We start from the raw sequence: 20,197 nt of genomic DNA on the forward strand, positions 1-20,197 counted from the left end.
GCACTGCTAAGTCGATTAGTTTATGCGTTTTGAAGTGCGCGTTAGTGATCCTCTCATTACAGACGATTTATTTAATATGGATCTATAGATCGTACGCCAGACAAAGGTCGCTCGAAACTTGTTGTAACAAGAGAAAAGTTTTAAAAAGAAATTAGAAATCAATTTAAAAGAAATTTTTGCTTATAAATCTTCTGATCAAATTTGATCAGACTGGTCCATTTAAACTAGGCTCTCTAAATGCATCAATAATCTTTTTTTTAACTAGTCCTTTATTAAGCCGAGGTTGTATTCATTGGGGTAGCAGAAGGTCTGCTGCTCGGAGTTCAAACTCCTTCCTTCAGATAGTCTAAACTCGCTATCAATAGCATCGAGTGTTCTTGTGATATGTGTGTCAGGTCTTCACGGAATCGCAAGAAATTGCAAATCTGATGAGCTATCAAGGAAAGGCACCCCAGAACCGCTATTAGTAGAACGGGAACGGGTCGGCGCCCGCGTATCCTCTTGTGTTCTACTACTAGATAGTAGTTTCGTGGAAGCTGGGCCAGCGCTGGGCCACCATTGGTACATGCGCTGTCGCAAAAGTTTTTTGTTTCAAATTCGGTCAGAAGAAGCATTAAATATGTAGCAGAAGTGTTTTCGGTAGCCTTTTTTTATCAAGATTTTATAAATATATTTGAAAGGCAAAATGGTTGAGGTCGCGAAGTCAACGATAGCTTGAATCATTCGAGTCGTGCCCTCGTTTACTGACTATAATGCCGAAAAAGTTAATGAAAAAGTAATTAAGAAAAAATAATCGTTTTAGAATCAAGGTGACAAAAGAGAACCACAATAACTCTTGCGGATCCAATTTGAGTATTGTTTTGGTTATGAAGCGTGTCAGTGTTAGACTCGTACCAGAAAATCTGAAAGTTCTGCTAAAACGACTACGATTAGAAGCCTTTAGAAATCGTAGACGCTTGGCAACGTAACTATGGACCCCACATTCATCAAACCCATCATTACTGGTGACAAGACGTGGATTTATGAAAATGACATTGAAGCTAAATTCAAGTGTATGGAGAAATGGATTAAGCGTTGGAAACTTTGTGTTGCCTTATATTTACCTAATATTTTGAAGGCGTTAATAGAGATATGCATTAAAATATGTGGACATGTAGTTTTTTTAGCTGGTTCGCATCAAATTTATTTCCTTTAAAAAAATTTCAAATTAGCGAGGTCAATGAGTCGAATCAATAGGAGAAATATGAAATTTAATAATTTAATAATGGATTACGGATGCTGACGTATAAAATTGGAACTAAAATTTTGAAATGCTAGATCGCAGTATGCTTTCTTAAAGATTCTTATGATTATGGGTTTATGATTATCAATCGCAATTAAACGTAATTTATTAGCACAAATAAATCAAATATACTCGTATATATTATATGTGCCTAAATATAATAATTCAATTAAGCTGAAGCTATAAAATAGAATAAATGCTAATTCAGTGATAAAGAGAGCTATTTGAGAAGCTGAGAGTGCATTTCAACTGGGTTACATGTCAGGTGTTAATATTGTTACGATAAGGGATATACAGCCGTTGACAGCTAATTAGAAACGACACCAATTTTGAAGTAAATTATGTTATTTACCAATATATCGCCTATCTATACTGCATCTTCACTTAATTTATTGAAATCTATCTTAAACTTAAACTCTAATGATACAAATTTTGCTTAAAACTTGTTTTTGTTTTGAAGATTTTAACAAAAAACATTTGGAATAAGCGATTTGAGTGCGACAACTAATTAGAAACGAAAATATTTTATCAACAAAAAACAATGATATTACAAAGACCTGCGTATTTTGTTGGTTATCTCTTTTACTTTAATATTGCGTCACATCGATTATGAATTTACGTCATATGACTCTGACAGCGTACCAATGCTCTTTTAACATCACTCAGAGATGTTCTATAGGGCTTAAGTTTGGGCTGGATGATTCCTACTCCAAAACATTGATAATTTTCATTAAAAAACTTTTATGTCAACTTAGACGTAAGAGTTGACAAAGTTTACGCGTCGTTTCTACGAATTTTAGACAAAAGTGGACCAAATAATGTATATGCTTAAGGACATTCAAAACAATTTTTTTGATTGTTTGACCTTATTCGAAGTTTCTTTGGACATCTTTCCAGACCGCCAAAGCTCAAAAATGTAGCTGCCAAGAGTAGGTGTACAGCTGCAGCTTTTCCTCATTAAAAAAACTTGAATAATAAATTTTAATATATTTTAAACCACAACTTGGAAACACACCCTTAACAGAAATAAACAATAATATTAATAAAAATTAGCACCTTGAGAAATTTTAATTCTTTAAACAACTGTTTCTAATTATTTGGGAGAGAAATAAAAGAGCTTTAACTTCAGAACTACAAAGCAGAGTGAATTTAGTAGTAAATAGAGTAACACGACCAATCAAACTATTTTAGGAATATAAATAACGGTATATAAAAAATGTTTATCGTTATACTCATCAGACACCTACAAAAAAGGGAGCGTTTCTAATTAGCTGTCAACGGCTGCATTTATATATTTATATGTACATTGATAAACTAGTACATGGCGCCACCCGGGGCGCTAGATTCAAAAAGTTTACATTCTAGCATTATATGATTATATACATATATGATTATAATAAAAATACATGAATCTAATTAGTTTACTGCTCTTTAATGAGTATTGTTACCATACCGTTATCACATTTTGAATGAATTTTTGAATCAAATGCAACCAATGAAGGGGATACAAAGCTTGCACTTAATGGTAATAAATTACAGTTTATTTATAGTTATCTTTATTATCTTTTGTAACATACACAACAGGTCAATTAGACCTACTATAGTAAAATAATTTGTTTGGTAAATTGGTTGTTTTTATTGAGCATAGTACCCTACAAGGGAGTTACAATGATTATAGCGACGCTCCAACTTTTCGATTCCATTTTTGGAGTAAAATAGGCCTCAGTTTCGCCGAACACTTTTTCATTCGGCGAAAATTTTTCCCATTCCCCGAGCACTCTTTTTTGATCTGAGAACAGACAAACAACAAAAAAAAAAAAAAAAAAAAAAAAAAAAAAAAAAAAAAAAAAACAAAAAAAAAAAAAAAAAAAAAAAAAAAAAAAAAAAAAAAAAAAAAAAAAAAAAAAAAAAAAAAAAAAAAAAAAAAAACACGTTTACTTCGGCTGAATAGAAGCTAATATACCCTTAACAGCTGCATTTCTTCTTCACTTTGTATGGAAGCTATATGCTATATAATATAATTCGATCTGAACAATTTTCTCGGATATTATATTTTTACCTTCAGCAGAAATCCATGTTACATTTCGTGAAGATACCACGTCAAATGCGAAAGTTTTCCATACAAGCACTTGATTCCGATCGTTCACTTTGTATGGCAGCTATATGTTATGGTGGCCCGATATCAGTACTTCAGTGAGCAGCTTCTTGAAGAGAAAATGACATTTGGAAAATTTCAAAATGATATCTTAAAAACTGAGGGAGCAGTTCGTATATATACAGACAGACGGACAGATGGACGGACAGACAGGCAGGCAGGACATGGTTAAATCGACGCAGCCCAACATACTGATCATTAATATATATATTTTATAGGGCCTCCGACGCTTCCCTCTGGGTGTTACAAACTTCATGACAAATTTAATATACCCTGTTCAGGGTATAAAAATAGCTGTTGATGGTCAGTTCTGCAGAATAGGGTGAATGCTGAGGCAAATCGAAGCCCAATTGATGCATTTTTGCCATCGTATTCACAGACTTCGAACACGGTGCATTGGCTTGGTGAAACTGCACTCTTTTTTTTTTCTTCTATTGCTGCCATTTTTTGGCGATTTAGTCCTTCAAACGGTCCAATAACGCTATGTCAATAAAAATTGTTCCATCCGCATCCCAAAATACAGATGCCATAACCAGCCGAGGGTGGCTTTTCTCTACGCCTTGGAGCGGGTTCCTCGTGTGCCGTCCATTCGGTTGTCTGCCAATTGGATATCGGAGTGAAATGATGTAAGTAGCTATGATTCATTTATTGTCCCATATCGCCGCAAAAGATCGGTTTAATTACGCTTGAACATCTTCAAAAACTTCTCCGAGTCATCAACTAGTCGTTGTTTTTGGTCAAAAGTGAGCTCGCGCGGTCTCCACTTTGCACAAGGACTTCTCATACCCAAATATTACTGCGTCACATGATGTACACGTTCCGTTCATATCTCTGGAGTGTCTGCTATCTTGAGCAACTTCACTTTACAGTCATCCAAAATTATTTTGTGGACGTTTTTGATGTTTTCGTCGGTAACAGCCTTTTTAGGGGGTCCTCTAAACTTAGCATACCAATTACCAATTCGTGTTGGTTGATTTTCCCTAGGCAATGCCCTGCCCGCTAACTCGTCATCAAGACTGTAGTTTTTCCCTTCCAAAATTTTCATATTTTATCAACATGGGAAATTCTTTTGAATAAATTTTTTCACACCAACAAAAGCGGCTTCACTCAAAGTCTTATAATTCACAAACTAATGATCCGACAAATTTATAAACACACCTTTTGAAGGTTGGTGCTAACTAAAAACCATATTGATTGAATTCTAGTATCATCTATCGATTTGATGCGTTAAGCTGGGGATTTTTTAAATGTTAGTTGTAGGTGTAAAAGTATGTATGTGAGCATTAATAAAAGCTAAACACATTTTATATGATAAGACGTTTTTTATGTCAGTTAAAGTGCAAATGCGGCTTGTTGCAAAAATTACATTTATATAAGTATATAATAATACATATCAAGCGTCTTGATAAAGCAAATATAAGTACTTACTTACGTACATATGATCATGTAAGAGAGGATCGGAATCTAAGCAATTTTATATACACATACTAAATATAAGTCATACAATGACTGATTTTATATTTTAACTATTATCATGCCACATACTTAATATATATTCCTTGGGTTTTATAAAGCCACCTTACATACAATCACCAATCATAAGGAGTAAGGTCAGCCGAAAGTTCGAAAATCTTTATATTAGGTACAGGGGCTCAGGAAAGTATTGACCTTATGCAACCTATTTTTGCGCAGATTGTCAGGAAAAATGCTCTTAGAATTTCAATTGTATATCCCGTAAAGTGTAGGCACTGTGGTCCACATATTCGGTACTTAGGGGCTGAAACAGGTTTTGTTGGATTTGGGCAATTTTAAAGATATAGTGAATCAAATGGAATTCAAAATTTTGCTATATGTGAAGTTGGCATAGTTTCGCCCATTTTCGCCAGCCTTTATGTGCTAAATTCACACCGGCTCCCATAAAGCACTGTCATACCATCTCAAAGGTTAAATTTAATGTCTGTGGCTACTTACTCGACTTTAATATTTTATTGCGATTTTAGTAGTTTTGAACAGTACAGTTATATGGAGAGTTAGCGCGGTTATCTTTGGTTTACATCCATTGTTGGAGTTCTTACAATATTTCTGGTTTAGGAGATATGTACATTAAGCTAATTAGAGGGCGGGCCGCGGTCAATTTTTCAAAAAATTTTGCTTGTGACAAATTACCGTTCTATATGTTAACTTAGTGCTTAGTTATTTATACGTTTTCGGTTAATGGCTTAAGTTCGACCTCCCTCTTCAACAAACCGATAATTTTCTTTAAGGGGTTAGGGGTAGTCAGAATTATCAAAAAATTGTTATTTTATCTTAGTTAAGTGTAATATCTTAAAAATATTCTCTCAAATTCTCACGTTGATCCGATAACTAGTTATTGAGTTATTCGATAAATAACAAAGAGAGCTCGGGACTTCAATGAGCTAGTGTGAAACTTTAAACGCGTTTTTCTCAAAACTATGTTTTTTGAACTGGTGACAACTGTAAATCGAAAACCGTTCAGTAGATTTTAATGAAATTTATACAGCTTTTAGAATACATAATAAACTCGGGCCTGATATAAGGATTTTTATTTTTTCCCAAAAATGTAGAAAAAAAATTCCTTCGATTAGGCCCAGGATTATCTATTTATAAAACTAAGTTTTTTTTTGCCCGATTGATTTTAGAATCATCCAGATCTTATAGTTGTTACCGCAAGTACCTGTTTTTGGAATTGTGTCAACACAAACAACTATAACTTTGGAAATTATTATTTTTTTTTTTTGAAAYTTTCATGACTTCAAGTCATCACATTCTATAATAATGCCATATTACTACATTTGTAAAAAAACACGATTTAATAGCAAAAAAGAAAAAAAAATACTGGAAATTGTCATTTTTTGGCGCCTTTGTCTACCCCTAACCCCTTAAGTTATCTTATACCTGTAGTTTCGATATGGAGTCAAACATAAGGAGTAAGGGCCTCAAAAACGCCATCTGTTCTTGAAAAGATATATTCCGATTTCAATAATTTTTAAGCAGACCGTTTGCACTTTATTTCAAAATCTTTATTGATGTGTTAGATGTGAAAGACTTCTGTAGAAGTTGAAATTGTATTATGTACATACGAGGTGAGTTCAAAAAGTATGGCGAATTTTGTGTTTTTTTCAAAAATTATTTATTTATTCATGAATACCTATTTGTCTCGTCAAGAGAAGCGTAACGTCGTCCTTTCATGGATCTCTTCAGTTTAGGGAACAAGAAAAAGTCATAGGGCACATTTTGTACTACCGATAAACGTTGCTTCTTTCCAAAGTAGCTTCTCCGTATGCCACAGTCAACATTCGGAATGCATCCGCACACTTAATTTCGTGTTTCACACAAAATTTTATACCGGTTCTTTGATCCATTTTATTGAATAGGTAAAAATCGAAGACGGTCCAAAACACGTGCAAGCAAAGCAGCTGTCAACAATTAAATGAACAAATATGGACGAGCTTGTCGGGATAAGTGAGAGACATGAGTACCAACATAACGCCACAAAAAATTCGWAATTCGAATATACGTAACCCGCGAAAATTCAAAATTCGCGATACTTTTTGAACACACCTCGTACATGCGAATTAGGCGTGGTTTTAATCCGAACTCGCGCCCATGTCTTGCCTACTTAAGATTGAAAAGGTTAGTTCAATTTGGATGAGTTTTGGCTGATATATGATATTTCGACTATAAAGTTTCACTTAAAATTGCTATAGGCAGGTCATGGGTTGGGTTTTTAAAACAAAATTTTCTTAACAAGTCAAGAAAACTGATAGGTATATAAAAGCTCAAAGTACAAAAATTTTCAATGTTGATGTTGATTGATCGGTTGTAACTGGGACAATCAAAGTTGACGTTCAATGTGTTTTTCCACTTCTTGTCTAAAAATTATTTTTTTTTGCATATAATTATCAGTGTATTTGTTTTTACTTGAGTTTTTTTAGTTTATATTTCAGAATAGATTAGTCAATTTTCCTATATTTGTAGGTAATGCTTTAGTTATGTTTAGGTTATTCTATGCGAAGAAATAGCTATAACTAATAATTTACTAGAGCAGTCGCTTAGTTTTGGGTACATACAAAAATATCCAAATTTCCCAGATGGAAACAGACATGCAGAGTTTTTGAGAATAGCAGCATAGTGTCAAGTTTTTAGTTAAAGGAGGAGTTACTTATCCAAACTATTGATTAAGTTCATAATAATCATAATCATAATCATAATAATTATAGGATTTGGTGGTCTTCTTTTCTAGAAAAAAAAAATCAAAAATGTGCATTCGAAGTATATTTCGATTAACCTCTATCAATCGCCTGTAGCGTTACTAAGGAAGACTAAAACCCTTAATTAATGCCCCATGGATATTACATAAATCCCTTTACGATTTATAATAAAACACCAAAAGAGTATATATCACTATAAAAACTAACGCACTTTACTGTTGATTTACAAAATTAAAAAAAAAAAAAAGTTATTAATCTCATTTACATTAAAATATGTACATACATATGTTATACTGGTTTTACAGATTTCGAAATTATCTTATACGAAGACTTTTCGCTGCTATATTTACACTTAATTATTATTATTTATTTCTTAGTAGAAATTTTACTTCACAATTCGTCTCTTGGACTTTCCTTGCGTTCCTCGGCTGGAATGTGGGCTTTAAGCTTATGCCAGAAATTCACGCGATCGGCATAAATGTCACGTTCCATTTGTAGAATGGTGAACTCCTCGGGTGTTTTGTGACCCAAGCGGGCATAGTTTACCGGATAGCCAGTTGCCGGGTCCCAGTGTGTGAGTTTTGAGTTAGCAGGAGTAGGGTTGCTGTTTCAGGTCGTGAGGAAGAATTTGAATATGTTTATGAAATGGAACTTTATAAAATTTATAATATTATATACAGGCTGGCGCACGCATCGTACTACAAAAACAAATCGTAATACATTTTTTTGTGTGAGCAAACGACTTTTTTTTGGCAGGTTATTATTTAAAATTAAACAAAAAATGAGTACTTGGGTTACCTAAAAGAGGGTTTGGATAGTGCAGAGGTATCATGCTTTGCACTCCGTCATTTCCGTCAAAAGTTCAAACGGGACTTTGGCGGCACTTCGAGTAGATAGACCATTATGAGGTTGGTAAACATGTTTACCGAATCTGGAAGTGTCGCAAGAAGGCCGTACCATCGAGATCCGTACGTTCGTGTTCAAAAAACCATCGCCACTGTTGCATCGTCAATTCAGGCAAATCCAAGAGTGGAATTTGGAGTTAGCAGACGGTCATTACAACTGATAATTCATTACAAATTAAACCTGCTTCCGAACAAGGTTGAAAGAACAAGCAGGTTAAACCCTCTAGATTTGCCTATTCACAAAAATAATCAAAAGACGGAACTCTACGCAGAATAAGTCACAATGTGGTGTGCAGTTTCATCGAGGTATACTCGTACTGTCAGGCCATAGTTCTTTGAAAAAAACGATGTAACAGTAACTGTCAATGAACACCGCTATTTAAAGATGTTGAAAGAGTAAAAACAAGTTCACCTGACCTGATGGCTCCAGACTTTTTTAAAGTGTTATGTCAAAGAATAGGTGTACAAAACAAAATCCAGAAATCTGGGGCCAAGGACATTGAAAATCGTAATCATAAAGCTTCAATAGATTTGCAGGAGTAGAGAACCTTGTCGATGTTGCACTATCCATTGACATTGGATCGGTTTCGGCAAGGTTTTTCTTCTACTATAGTAATAATTCAGAAAAATGATAAAGTGAACTACTGAAGTGAGAACCGAAGGCTGGCAACTGTCATCATCTCTCTCTGAATGGATATTATGACGAGGAAAAGAATCTTCGAGCTTAAACAATACTCGTACGAATGAAAATTACAGATACAATTAACTTGTAAAAGCATTAATTAACTCACAAAGCGATATATGTATATGACGATAACTTCTGAAAATCCACAACCTTTAAACTCACCCTTCCTTTGCGAAATTAACCCACATATCGAGCATGGCTTCGCGCAGATCTCTATCAGATTTTGTCGGTGACGCACTCACAAATAACTCTAGAGCTACAGGGAATAGGTATTGTAGCTCTTCAGCGTGACAAGCACCTTGAGAGAAAATATAATTTAAGTTTTTATATTAACAATACTTTTAATGACAAAAGCAAATCATTTTATCGCATTATTACCATAATAATCCTCTCTGCCGCCTTTGAAGAGCTCAGAGAAACTTGCTGGACTGCGATGTTCGAAAAGGTACACATAAAACGGAGGCATTTTCACAGATTTTTCGGCTAGCACGCGCTGGCGTAAGTACTCATCGATACCCGCAATGAACCAGCCATCTGAGATAAGCTAACAAATAAGAAATACTCGAGGAGATTACATGAGCATGCAATAATTCAAATAATGGCTTACATCAGTTATATTTTGGTGATTGTATTTGTCATAGTTATGCCCATCTTTGAAGTAGAACTCTACAATTTTGCGCGTCATCTCCTCACGGACTTCTGGTGCATGGTGATCGTATTGCAGTTGAATTGGTAGTATCCAATCGAAATTTTGTTTATAATCATCTAAAAGACCAGGCACGTTAAGCAGTGGAGCAGTCTTAAGTAGACCTTCCTCGGAGGTGGCACCAATCATTATAGGTAGTGAGAAACCGTGCGGTATTTCAACTTCGCGTGGTGGAATAGTGAGAAACGCACCCTCATGTGGTGGCTCCACAACCGGTTGATATGGCACCATGGGATCAAAGTCCCATTCCTTAGAAATTAAGTGGATGAATCGTAATTCAAATTCGGTTATGCTATTTTAATGGAATGCGCAAACTCACGAACAACTGGTAGACGGTAGCAACTACTTTTTCGGCGCTTGCGCCACGCAAGCACTTCAAGAGTTTCGGCCACTTTGCTTGGTCATCACAACCTACTAACTTTGCGGCTTGCCGTGTGCGCCTAGCCGAAATACCCTTGTACTGTGGTTGCGCCCACGGGTTGTAGTATGTGCCCGATTGTATAATGGCCTTGTGGAAGAGACCTATAAAATAGGCAGTTCAAAATTCCTCGAACGTATTCACGTAAGTATTTTAAATTAGTAATACCCTTAGAAGAGTTCGAGAGCATATGGTATGTAACACTGGCGCCACCTGCGCTATTACCGAATATCGTTACACTTTGTGGATCTCCACCAAAAGCTGCGATATTTCTTTGTACCCAACGTAAAATCTCCACTTGATCTTTCAAACCGAAATTACCGGGACAATCGAGCGTTTCAGTACTCAGAAAACCGAGTGGGCCGACACGATAGTTGCCGATTACCAAAATAACATCGCGATCGAGTAAGAACTCCGGTCCATAAAAGCTGCTAACGCCGGAACCACATTGAAAACCGCCACCGTGAAAATAGATCATGACAGGCAAGGCACTAGTCTGATTGTGCTCCTTTGAAGAGTACAAAGGTCTCTCAATATCGTACATATGTAGTGTTTTTGAAGTTGTTAGCTTACCTCCGGCGTATACACATTTAGATATAGACAATCCTCACTACCTTCGATTTCCATATCACGACGATAAGGATCACGTTGCATACAAATTGGTGAATCCTTAATGACATGCTTCTCTCCAGCCCATGCGCCATACGGTACCGGTGGCTGTATTAAATTGTTTTATAATTATTGTTATATTTAATTATAACTTTAAGTGTTTTGTGTGTTATGCGAGAGGAAACAAACGGCTTAAACCTTTCGCGCTTGTAACGATTCATTTCACGAATACTAATGAAGTAGGAATGATTTTATTTTTTATTTTTAATACGGCACTTTCGAAGCTTAAGCAAATTAAATAATGCTTGTATTTGATCCATAAATACATGGATATTGCGGAAACTGATCGGAATTAACACCCGCCTTAATACAAATACATAAAATTGGTAGCACTTGATCTGTCTTTCTTACGGTTCTGGGGTTCTTTTTTTTGACAGATCACGCGTGAGTCGTGTCAAGCTATCGAGTTATTTTTGTTCAGTATTGTTTGGTATTTCATCATACAAATCGTTTAACTTTATTCACGTTCTGTGAAGAATGTGTTTCGCGCGTTTCGCTCAACTTATGGTCAACACAATCAGCATACTGAGCGTACTATTCGCAACACCATCACCCATCTTGAGATCCAGCATTCATTATAGGATAATATTCAACCGAATAGACTACGTCCAGTAAGCAGTGATGAAAATATAGCAGCAAAAGCTAAGTGTGTACACGAAGACCGTTGAGTCGAATTTGGGACGAAGAGCAACCTGAAGAATGCAATCCATCGGCCCATATTTCTTCAAAAATAATATCGGCGAGAACACAATCGCTCCTTGATAACCGATCATTTCGTGTCTGAAATTGGAGTTCGTGATCTCGGCGACATTTGGTTTCAAAAAGATGGCACCACTTCCCGCTCATCGCGTCAATCAATGGATTTATTAAGGGAACACTTCGGTGAGCAGATAATTTCAAGTTTTGAGACAGTCGATGGACCACCAAGATTATGTAATATCACACCGTTAGACTTTTCCCTGTGGGGATATGTAAAGCCAGAGATCTATGCTTCGACTCAGGCCTTCAAGCAAAATATCGCTCGTGTCATTCGCCAGTTACCAGTCGAAATGCTCGAACGAGTAATGGAAAATTTGATTAAATTGATGGTCCATCTGCGACGTAGTCGCGACCAACATTTGAAAAAGATAATCTTCAAAAAATAAACTAAATAAAAAAAGGATTTCGAGAAGCATAGGTAGAAGAACTAAGCAGATCAGAGGATTTATAATATACATTTTGCTGTTTTTTCCATAAATGTATTATCTATGGAATGAATGGATTATTTGCACACTTTTTATCTCTATATTATTGCGGAAAATAATGGCAAACAAACAAACAAAAAAAAAAATAATAATAATAACTGGGGCACATGCATTAAATTTTATGTAAATGGGTTGTTTTATAATCTCTGTACGATATCGTAAATAAGAGTCTATCATTTACATAATGGGCTGACTTATTTACATATAGACAGCGGTATCATTTCGAAAAAAATAAAGTTAAAAGCCTCAGTAATTGGCGTAATGAATAATTTTGCATATATTAACATTGAATAAACTTCGAAGAATTAACTAGAATGAAATATATTTGCAAACAATAATAAAGAGATATTAGAGAAATTTTGGTTCGATTGAATAACTGAAAAATTGTCAGCGATTTTAACATTTTTTTTAAATTAATTCGAAGAAAAAAAAAAATTAAGTAATAAATAAAAAATGAAATCGTAGCTAGAATTTCTTGCATTGGCAACACCAGTTATGTAAATTTAATTTTCTCTATTGCTATAATGTGGTAATAATTAACATTAACAAGTAGACTTGATGTAGCTGCTTTCATAATTTGCATTCGTTGTTTGAATATACTGCTTTTGTGCGTTTAGGAGTTAATGTATTAACTGTAAATGTATTAAGCGTAATACGTTTGCTTTCATTTTCATTCTAAAGAGAAGTGCGGAACGTAAAAGATATTGGTTGCTTAATGTGTTCAGGAAATAAATTATGTAGATTGTAATTAGAAATAAGAAATTTATCTGAAATATGCGTAAAACAATTGTGGATCTTGTGTGGAACGAACAAAATATTGGCCTTAATGTGTTTAGGAAATAAATTATATAGAAAATTTAATTAGAAATAAGAAATCTCTCTGAAACATATGTCTGCACATATGTGGATCGTTGTTGAATGAATTTGAACAAATTGCTATTCGAAAAAAGATATTGCTGCATTTAAGATGTCTTACCACCACAAAAAATTAGAAATAATAATTTATGTGTAAAACAAATGTGGATCGTGTGTGGAACGTATATTGAACAAAAAATATTTGACAACATTATAACTCAACTCAAGATGTCTTACCACTTTAGAAAATCCGTGAAAGTGTGGAACATATTTCATATGTGGATAAGATTATGTAGAATAATAATTAATTAGAAATATAAAATCTCCAAGAAATATGTACAGAACATATGTGGATTGTATGTAGGACGTACATATGTAAAATAAACTGAAGTTTGACGAAAATATAACTGAATTTAAGATAGCTTACCATTACTGAAAATCCATAAAAGTGTGGCATATATGTCACATATGGATCGCATATGGAAAAAATTTATATATTAAAAATAGATAGAATTTATGTATAAAAATTAATTAGAATTATAAAATCTCCAAGAAACATGTACAGAACATATGTAGAACGTATGTAAAACAAGTTAGTATTTTACAAAATAAGAATAAACGAAAACTACAAAAAATTTACGTAGCTGCGGAACATATATCATATGTGTATCGCTTGTGGAACATATTGATATTTTACAAATTTTAGAAATTAATTAGAAATATATGCGGAATATATGTGGAACGTAAGTAAGACAATTTGATATTTAAATAAAAAAAATAAACTAGGCGTACAAGACTACAAAATATTTGAATATTTGTAGAAATTCAAAATATGTGCTGCAAAACCAACTAGAAAATAAAGACAATATATGTGACCTGGTCTACGAAAAGGGAGCTAAAGTGCGAAAACTAGTTTATGACTTTTTGGATTCTATCACGTGAAAAAGCATCTCATCTTCCATCCGAATCAACTAAGATTTTTTGACACCTAAGCCTCCTTTCCGTAGACCAGGTCACATATGTGCATGTGTAGATGTGTAGAGGAAATAGAGAAATAGCCGTGGCGCGTAATATTAGGTTGTCAAAAAAGGCTTGCGGTATTTTTGCGGTATTTTTATTGAATTTTCAATTGTTCATAAAATTTTTGTTTGATGTCTCATGCCCAGCTCTTGACCGATGCTACTTCTGCTACTATGCCGGTCTCTTTCGATACTGCACAAATTTTATTGGCGGCTTGAGATGCATTTTTGCCTCTATCATAGTAGTACTGTAAAATATGCCGTATTTTCTCTTTATTTTGCTCCATGCTTGCAGCGCTATAACTCACGAACGACTTAAAAGAATCGACAATCAATCAAACACGTGTTAGCGCGTGAAATGAGCTTTCCAAAAAGGTATAGCATGACCCGATGCGACGAATAAAACTAGAACTACGCGCTCTCAGCGCCAACTAGTGAAAATACTGCAAGACTTTTTTGACAACCTAATATTAATAAGTGTAATTAAATGTAAGAATACTAATGAATGAAATCTGCACTCCACCTCTTTACCGTTCGAATGGGTCAACAGTAATATCGTACCACAATAGTCTCTTTCTCAATTAGTTATTACCTCATTTTAAGATTACTTGCATCATTTGATTTTAGCCATACAGCATGTACTATATGTGTTACACGAATGAGTGTGGGAATCACGTGGCTAATGCTTACAGATTTATTGAGTAATAAAAAAAAAATAATGTCACATAAATTACATAAATGTGTAAACTTGGATGAAATGTGACTCTTTATAGGAATTGTTTTCAATCTTATCGGCCACACCTTTATAAAGCATAAATTTTCCATTAAAAGGGAAAATAAAAAGTACCGTCATTCGATGTAAATATTACAAAATATAATTCAAACGTTACTGTACCGGTAATGCTGATTTTCTGGACTGACGTTTGCGTATATTTGATCTGTATGTATGTAAGTACTTGTGCTGATGCCACTGCAAGCCTTCACTATAATTTCTAGTTAGTAATCTAATGCAAAATTATTCGCATTAAAATTGCATTTAGCAAAACAAGGGAATTGCACTAATTAAAACGAAATGCAAGAGTGAAAGTCGTAATCCCTCTTAACCTCATAACTGAGCGAAACGAACTCATTATTTTACGTAGTTATTATTCTGACTGGTGTCACAGAAAATATAGCATAGGCGGCAAAAAAAAAATTGTGAAAAACTTGAACTCGCCTAAATTCGTTTTGCTCAAAAAGATAAGGAAATTTCCGAGGCTTAATAAAATGTATCAACCTAAATATTAACGGCAAGAGGAGTTGAGTCGATTTAGCCAAGCCGATGAAAATCAAGTTCTAGTATGGAAAACTTTTTTATGCCACTAAATATCTACATGAAGTTTGGTATAGGTTATTGTGTAAGGCAGCATCTTTTGCTATAATCTCGCAAGTGATATACAGCAATATCGAGTAAACCCGCAGAAGGAAATAATCCAATATGATTATGTCTTTCCGAAGTATTAAGGTATCGAAATTCACCATGGACTCATTATATTGAGTGTTTAGGATCTACTATATTCGAGAGAAAAGTTCTGCGAAAGCTTTATGCTCCTTTCCGCATCACTGACAACGACGAATATCGCAGTCGATACAACGATGAGCTATATGAGATATACGACGACATTGACATAGTTCAGCGGCAACGCTGGCTAGGTCATGTCGCCCGTATGGATGAAAACACTTCAGCTCCGTGAGTATTCGACACAGTATTCGCCGGGGGAAGCAGAGGAAGATCTCTACTCCACTGGAAAGACCAGATTGAGAAGGACCTGGCTACACTTGGAATCTCCAATTGGCGCCAAACAGCGAAATGAAAGAACGACTGGCGCGCTGTTGTAAACTCGGCTATAACCGCGTATGCAGTATTTACAGTAATAAAGAAGAATGTTAAACCGTTAAATATTGAACTTTTGAGAGTCATATAGTGTTATAAGACCCTACGTTGCAAAATTAAAGAGTCCTCGGAAGCAAACAATTTAAAATGTAATGTTTCTAAGATATTTTACAAATTATATATTCAGGTTTTTTTTAAATCTAGCTTTATTTGTGTTTCGAATGAACTTTCCAAACCATGACTGAAGTATATGCAATTTTTAGGAAACGAGAAAGGACTGAATCAAGTTATCATGCGAAATGGGCCGAAGATCAAGCTGACTGGAGGTCCTTAAATTGCGCTGTCCCGAACACAGCTAACGAATACCGGGCGCCCTCTGTAATAAGATGCTGTTTTTTGCGTAGAGACTGCTGTGCGCAAGCGGAAATACTTTCTAGAATAACCGTATGACACAAAGCACACAAATTTAAACGTTTTAAAGGACTTCGGACATGCTGCAAAAAAGCCAGAAGCTGCGTTAGTTGTCCACAGAAAAGCTAGTAAAGAGCTCGTGAACAGTTAGCTCGTTCTAGGTGCAAAGGCTAGCCATTTTGGCAAGGGAGTTGAATCTTAGGCTGGCTACAGGAAGGCAACAATACCAACGGCTATCAATGAGGAACTTACGAAGAAGTTTCGATAATCCATTGATTGCACGGAAACAGACTTGCCTCATTTTAAGCTTGAATTGACAGCAGAGGTAGCAAAGCGACATAGGTCACTGAAGAAGTTAAGCCGTCAGCCAAAAGACCGAAGGCAAAAAACATTTTCGAATATTTTTAAGGAGTTTAAAAACATTATAAGAAAAAATTCTAATTTTTTTTTACAAATTTGGGTTCATTTTATTTAAGCTTCTGCAATGACCTTTATTACACATTGAATCATTCCATAGAAAACTAGAAATCAAAACTTTCATTCCTTATCTACATATACATATATATGTATATACCCATACTCATACGTGGGCATATGCAAATGAGGACCACTCTAAGGTACTGGCACGTGCTTATAAATTACTCACTATTCCGTAGTTTTGCACTTGCTTGTTTTTGTTGCAACAGCGTAAACACAAGCTTTGGACTGTCGAATATGTAAATTTGTTTCAATGTTTTTTTTTTCTTTAAATCCGCTAATTAAATACAAACAGCTTGCTAAATTAATTTATGTATTCCATATTTGCGCATGCCTATCGTACAACGAACTGTGTAAGCAAAAAATATTAAAACTACTAGAAATTGTTGTAGTTATTGTTGTTGGTGTGATTTCCCACTGCAATGAGATAGCAGAAAATATGTCTCTGGCACTTGCTTGGGAGGCCCTTAAACGACCGAGCATCTATTTGCTGTGGGCAATTTTTTTCGGGTAGACCGTTATTAAAGTGGCCTGTCAAGCGTAACAACACGACAACAACACAAAAAACGCGCGTGTGCGCAACTCACTGATTGAAGCATTGGAAAAAACCGGATTGCAAATTTCTAACAAAATTTTATGGCACCAAAAAACAAAAAAAAAAAAAAAAACAACAAACATGAAAAATTACTAAATAATATTTCGCCACTTCATTAGCATTTGGAAATCGAGGCAAAAGTTCGCAGTTTGCAATTAACTTTTGTTTTAATTAGGTAATTAATTAATTATTTTTGTTTTGTCGCCTTTTTTATTTCACTATCACATATACACACGCACCTTGAAGCGCAATTCGTCCACTGGCGGTAGCGCATACGGCACGCCCATAAAGGCGCGCATGTGTCGGCCACTGTGCGAGGTACGATGGCGGCCGACAAGGACTCCGCCATGTGACAGCTCCACCTTCAGCACATCCGCCGTGCGCGCCGCGCTCGTGTCGAAACGAAGACAGAGCGTCAGCAGAAATAACGCGACGGTTAAAGTTGCGACGCCGAATAAACCGTTGACGACGCATGTGCGACGCTGTCGGCGCGTTGGCAGCTCTTTTGCCAATTGACGATCGTTTGTATCGAACATTTCTGCGCGTACTGAAACGATCGAGACGATTGTTGCCGATTTTAAGCATTTCTCAAGTTTGGTTAAAAGTCACTACAGCGACAGTATCAAAGCTTGGCTTGGAGGTGTTTGTGTGTGGCATATGTATGTATGTATGTATAGCCGTACTCGGTTTGGAATAACTGAGATTATTCGGTCGCTGGGTTTTTAAGGCGACCAGATTAAGGGGTTACATGGGTTTCCTCGGGTAAATTAATTTAATTTTTTTTCAAATAAAAATGAAATAGTTTATTATAATTTTTTATTGCTACAAGCATGAGATTTTTAAAAGTAAATTCTGAAGTTTTTGGAAAAAAATATTTTAAATTCGGCCATGGCGGCACCATTACCGGAGACCCCTTGGAGGAAATGATGAGATTGCGTTGGCAGGATAACTCTTTATAGGATCATCTAAAGTGAAAAATACGTGTTTTAGTTAAAACCTTAACTTAAAACTTGGACCAAGGAAAAAAAACTGATAAGTGGATTTTTGGCAGACTTTTTACAAAAAAATTAAAATTTTCCGAATTTTTTTTTTAAATAGTTGCAAGTCCAAGTGTTTAAGAATTATACCTCAAGGACATGTGTAAAATTTCATGAAGATCGGTTGAGTAGTTCTCGAGGAATCACAGTTTCGAGAAAAACGCGTTTCAAGACGGCGCACTTGGCCTAGCTAGCCTCGAGCGCATAAGTTCTCAAGGCTGTATCTCTGAAACCATGTCAAATTGAAAGGCTTTCTAAATAAGCGTTTAATTCCGATCGCTTCCTCCACCACCGGTTCCGATAAATTAACAGCTTCTTGGGAGGAAAACAACGGATACAACATTTCAGAACGATATCTCAAAAACCGACAGGAATTTCCGCGTATATGCAGAGAGACTGAAAGACGGACATGAATAAATTGACTCAGCTCGCCTCTCTAATCATATCATATATATGTTTTATAGGGTCTCCGACGTTTACTTCTGGGTGTTACATTTCGGATTTAGTGGGCATCAATACTTGAGTTTTAATTTCACAACTTTGAAAACTGATTTGTGACAATCGTAATCAGTTAATAATTAAGAGAGGGCAGGGAAAAAAATTTGTAAAATCTACTTGTGCAATTATTACTTATTAGTATTATAAATGCTTGTAGAATGCACAAAAAGGAAAGTAAGAAAACAGGCGCTAAATACTCGTGCTTCATATTTTATTAAAATGAGGTGAACTGACATCTGATTGATTTATACTAATGAGTATTTTTATCATATGATATTCTGAGATTGTAGGCTTTTACATTTATAATATGAAATTCCGGTTTTCTGTGCTTTTTTCTGATGAAAAAAGTATTTTTAAATTTTTATTTGTACAGGCCTGGCATACTAAATTCTATGAACCGTCATTACTTATTGATCATCATTTTATAGTCTGGTGTTAAATGGTGATACGTGCAGTGTGTAAGTAATAATTATTTACGAAAAGTATATAAAGCAATTTTTAAATATATTTATATATTTATAGGTTGGTGAAACTGCCTTATAATGGATAACAGTATTTAATGTAATGTAATAAATTGATACGAAAAAAGTGATCCACGAATACGTCTATTGATATATGAGATAGGATTTCTCTGTGAATAAAGTTAACTCTATCAATGATCAAAAAGTATTTTTTTGTTTACTGTATGGGCAGATCAGAATCATTGGTCCATATTTCTACAAAAATTAAGCCGAGGCTAATTTTATAGGCTATGGGGTACGATTTTGAGCTATAATTAGTGACTTCTCTCTTGCATGAATTGGAGGTTGTTGATGTGAACGACCTTTAGTGCCATTAAAATGGCGCTACATACCATACAGCCTGCGAAACAGTCTTAATAGATTTAAAGGAAATTTTTGCTGGTTAATTTTTCCTCTCTTTTTTTTTTTTGAATTCACATATATAACCACAATGAATTTTCTAGTGCCATCACATTATTAAATTTCTGTTTAAGATTACTGAAGAAAAATTATATAAATTTAAAAAAATGTTGAACAAGGTCAAGAAAGCATTTCAGTAAAGGAATGTGATTTCAAAAGCCTATGGTTTCAGGATCTTGAAGGACCTCTCCGAGCCGTTCGATACCAAACAAGATT

The 20,197-nt window shown here is 35.0% G+C and overlaps 1 protein-coding gene across 1 annotated transcript; it reads right to left on the bottom strand.

Annotated features, from left to right (window-relative positions):
• Positions 1-6,975: 6,975 nt before the first annotated feature.
• Positions 6,976-18,062, bottom strand: LOC108967708 (venom carboxylesterase-6). The gene is made up of 8 exons (XM_018931300.1): positions 17,766-18,062; positions 10,957-11,100; positions 10,552-10,891; positions 10,285-10,487; positions 9,867-10,214; positions 9,638-9,803; positions 9,422-9,557; positions 6,976-8,273 (listed from the first exon to the last, which is right to left on the bottom strand). The coding sequence occupies exons 1-8, from the start codon at positions 18,060-18,062 to the stop codon at positions 8,060-8,062; spliced, it is 1,848 nt and encodes a 615-aa protein (XP_018786845.1). The 3' UTR covers positions 6,976-8,059.
• Positions 18,063-20,197: the final 2,135 nt, after the last annotated feature.

Source organism: Bactrocera latifrons, unplaced genomic scaffold (genome assembly GCF_001853355.1).
Source record: "Bactrocera latifrons isolate USDA-ARS-PBARC rearing strain unplaced genomic scaffold, ASM185335v1 scaffold_196, whole genome shotgun sequence".
NCBI lineage: Eukaryota > Metazoa > Arthropoda > Insecta > Diptera > Tephritidae > Bactrocera > Bactrocera latifrons.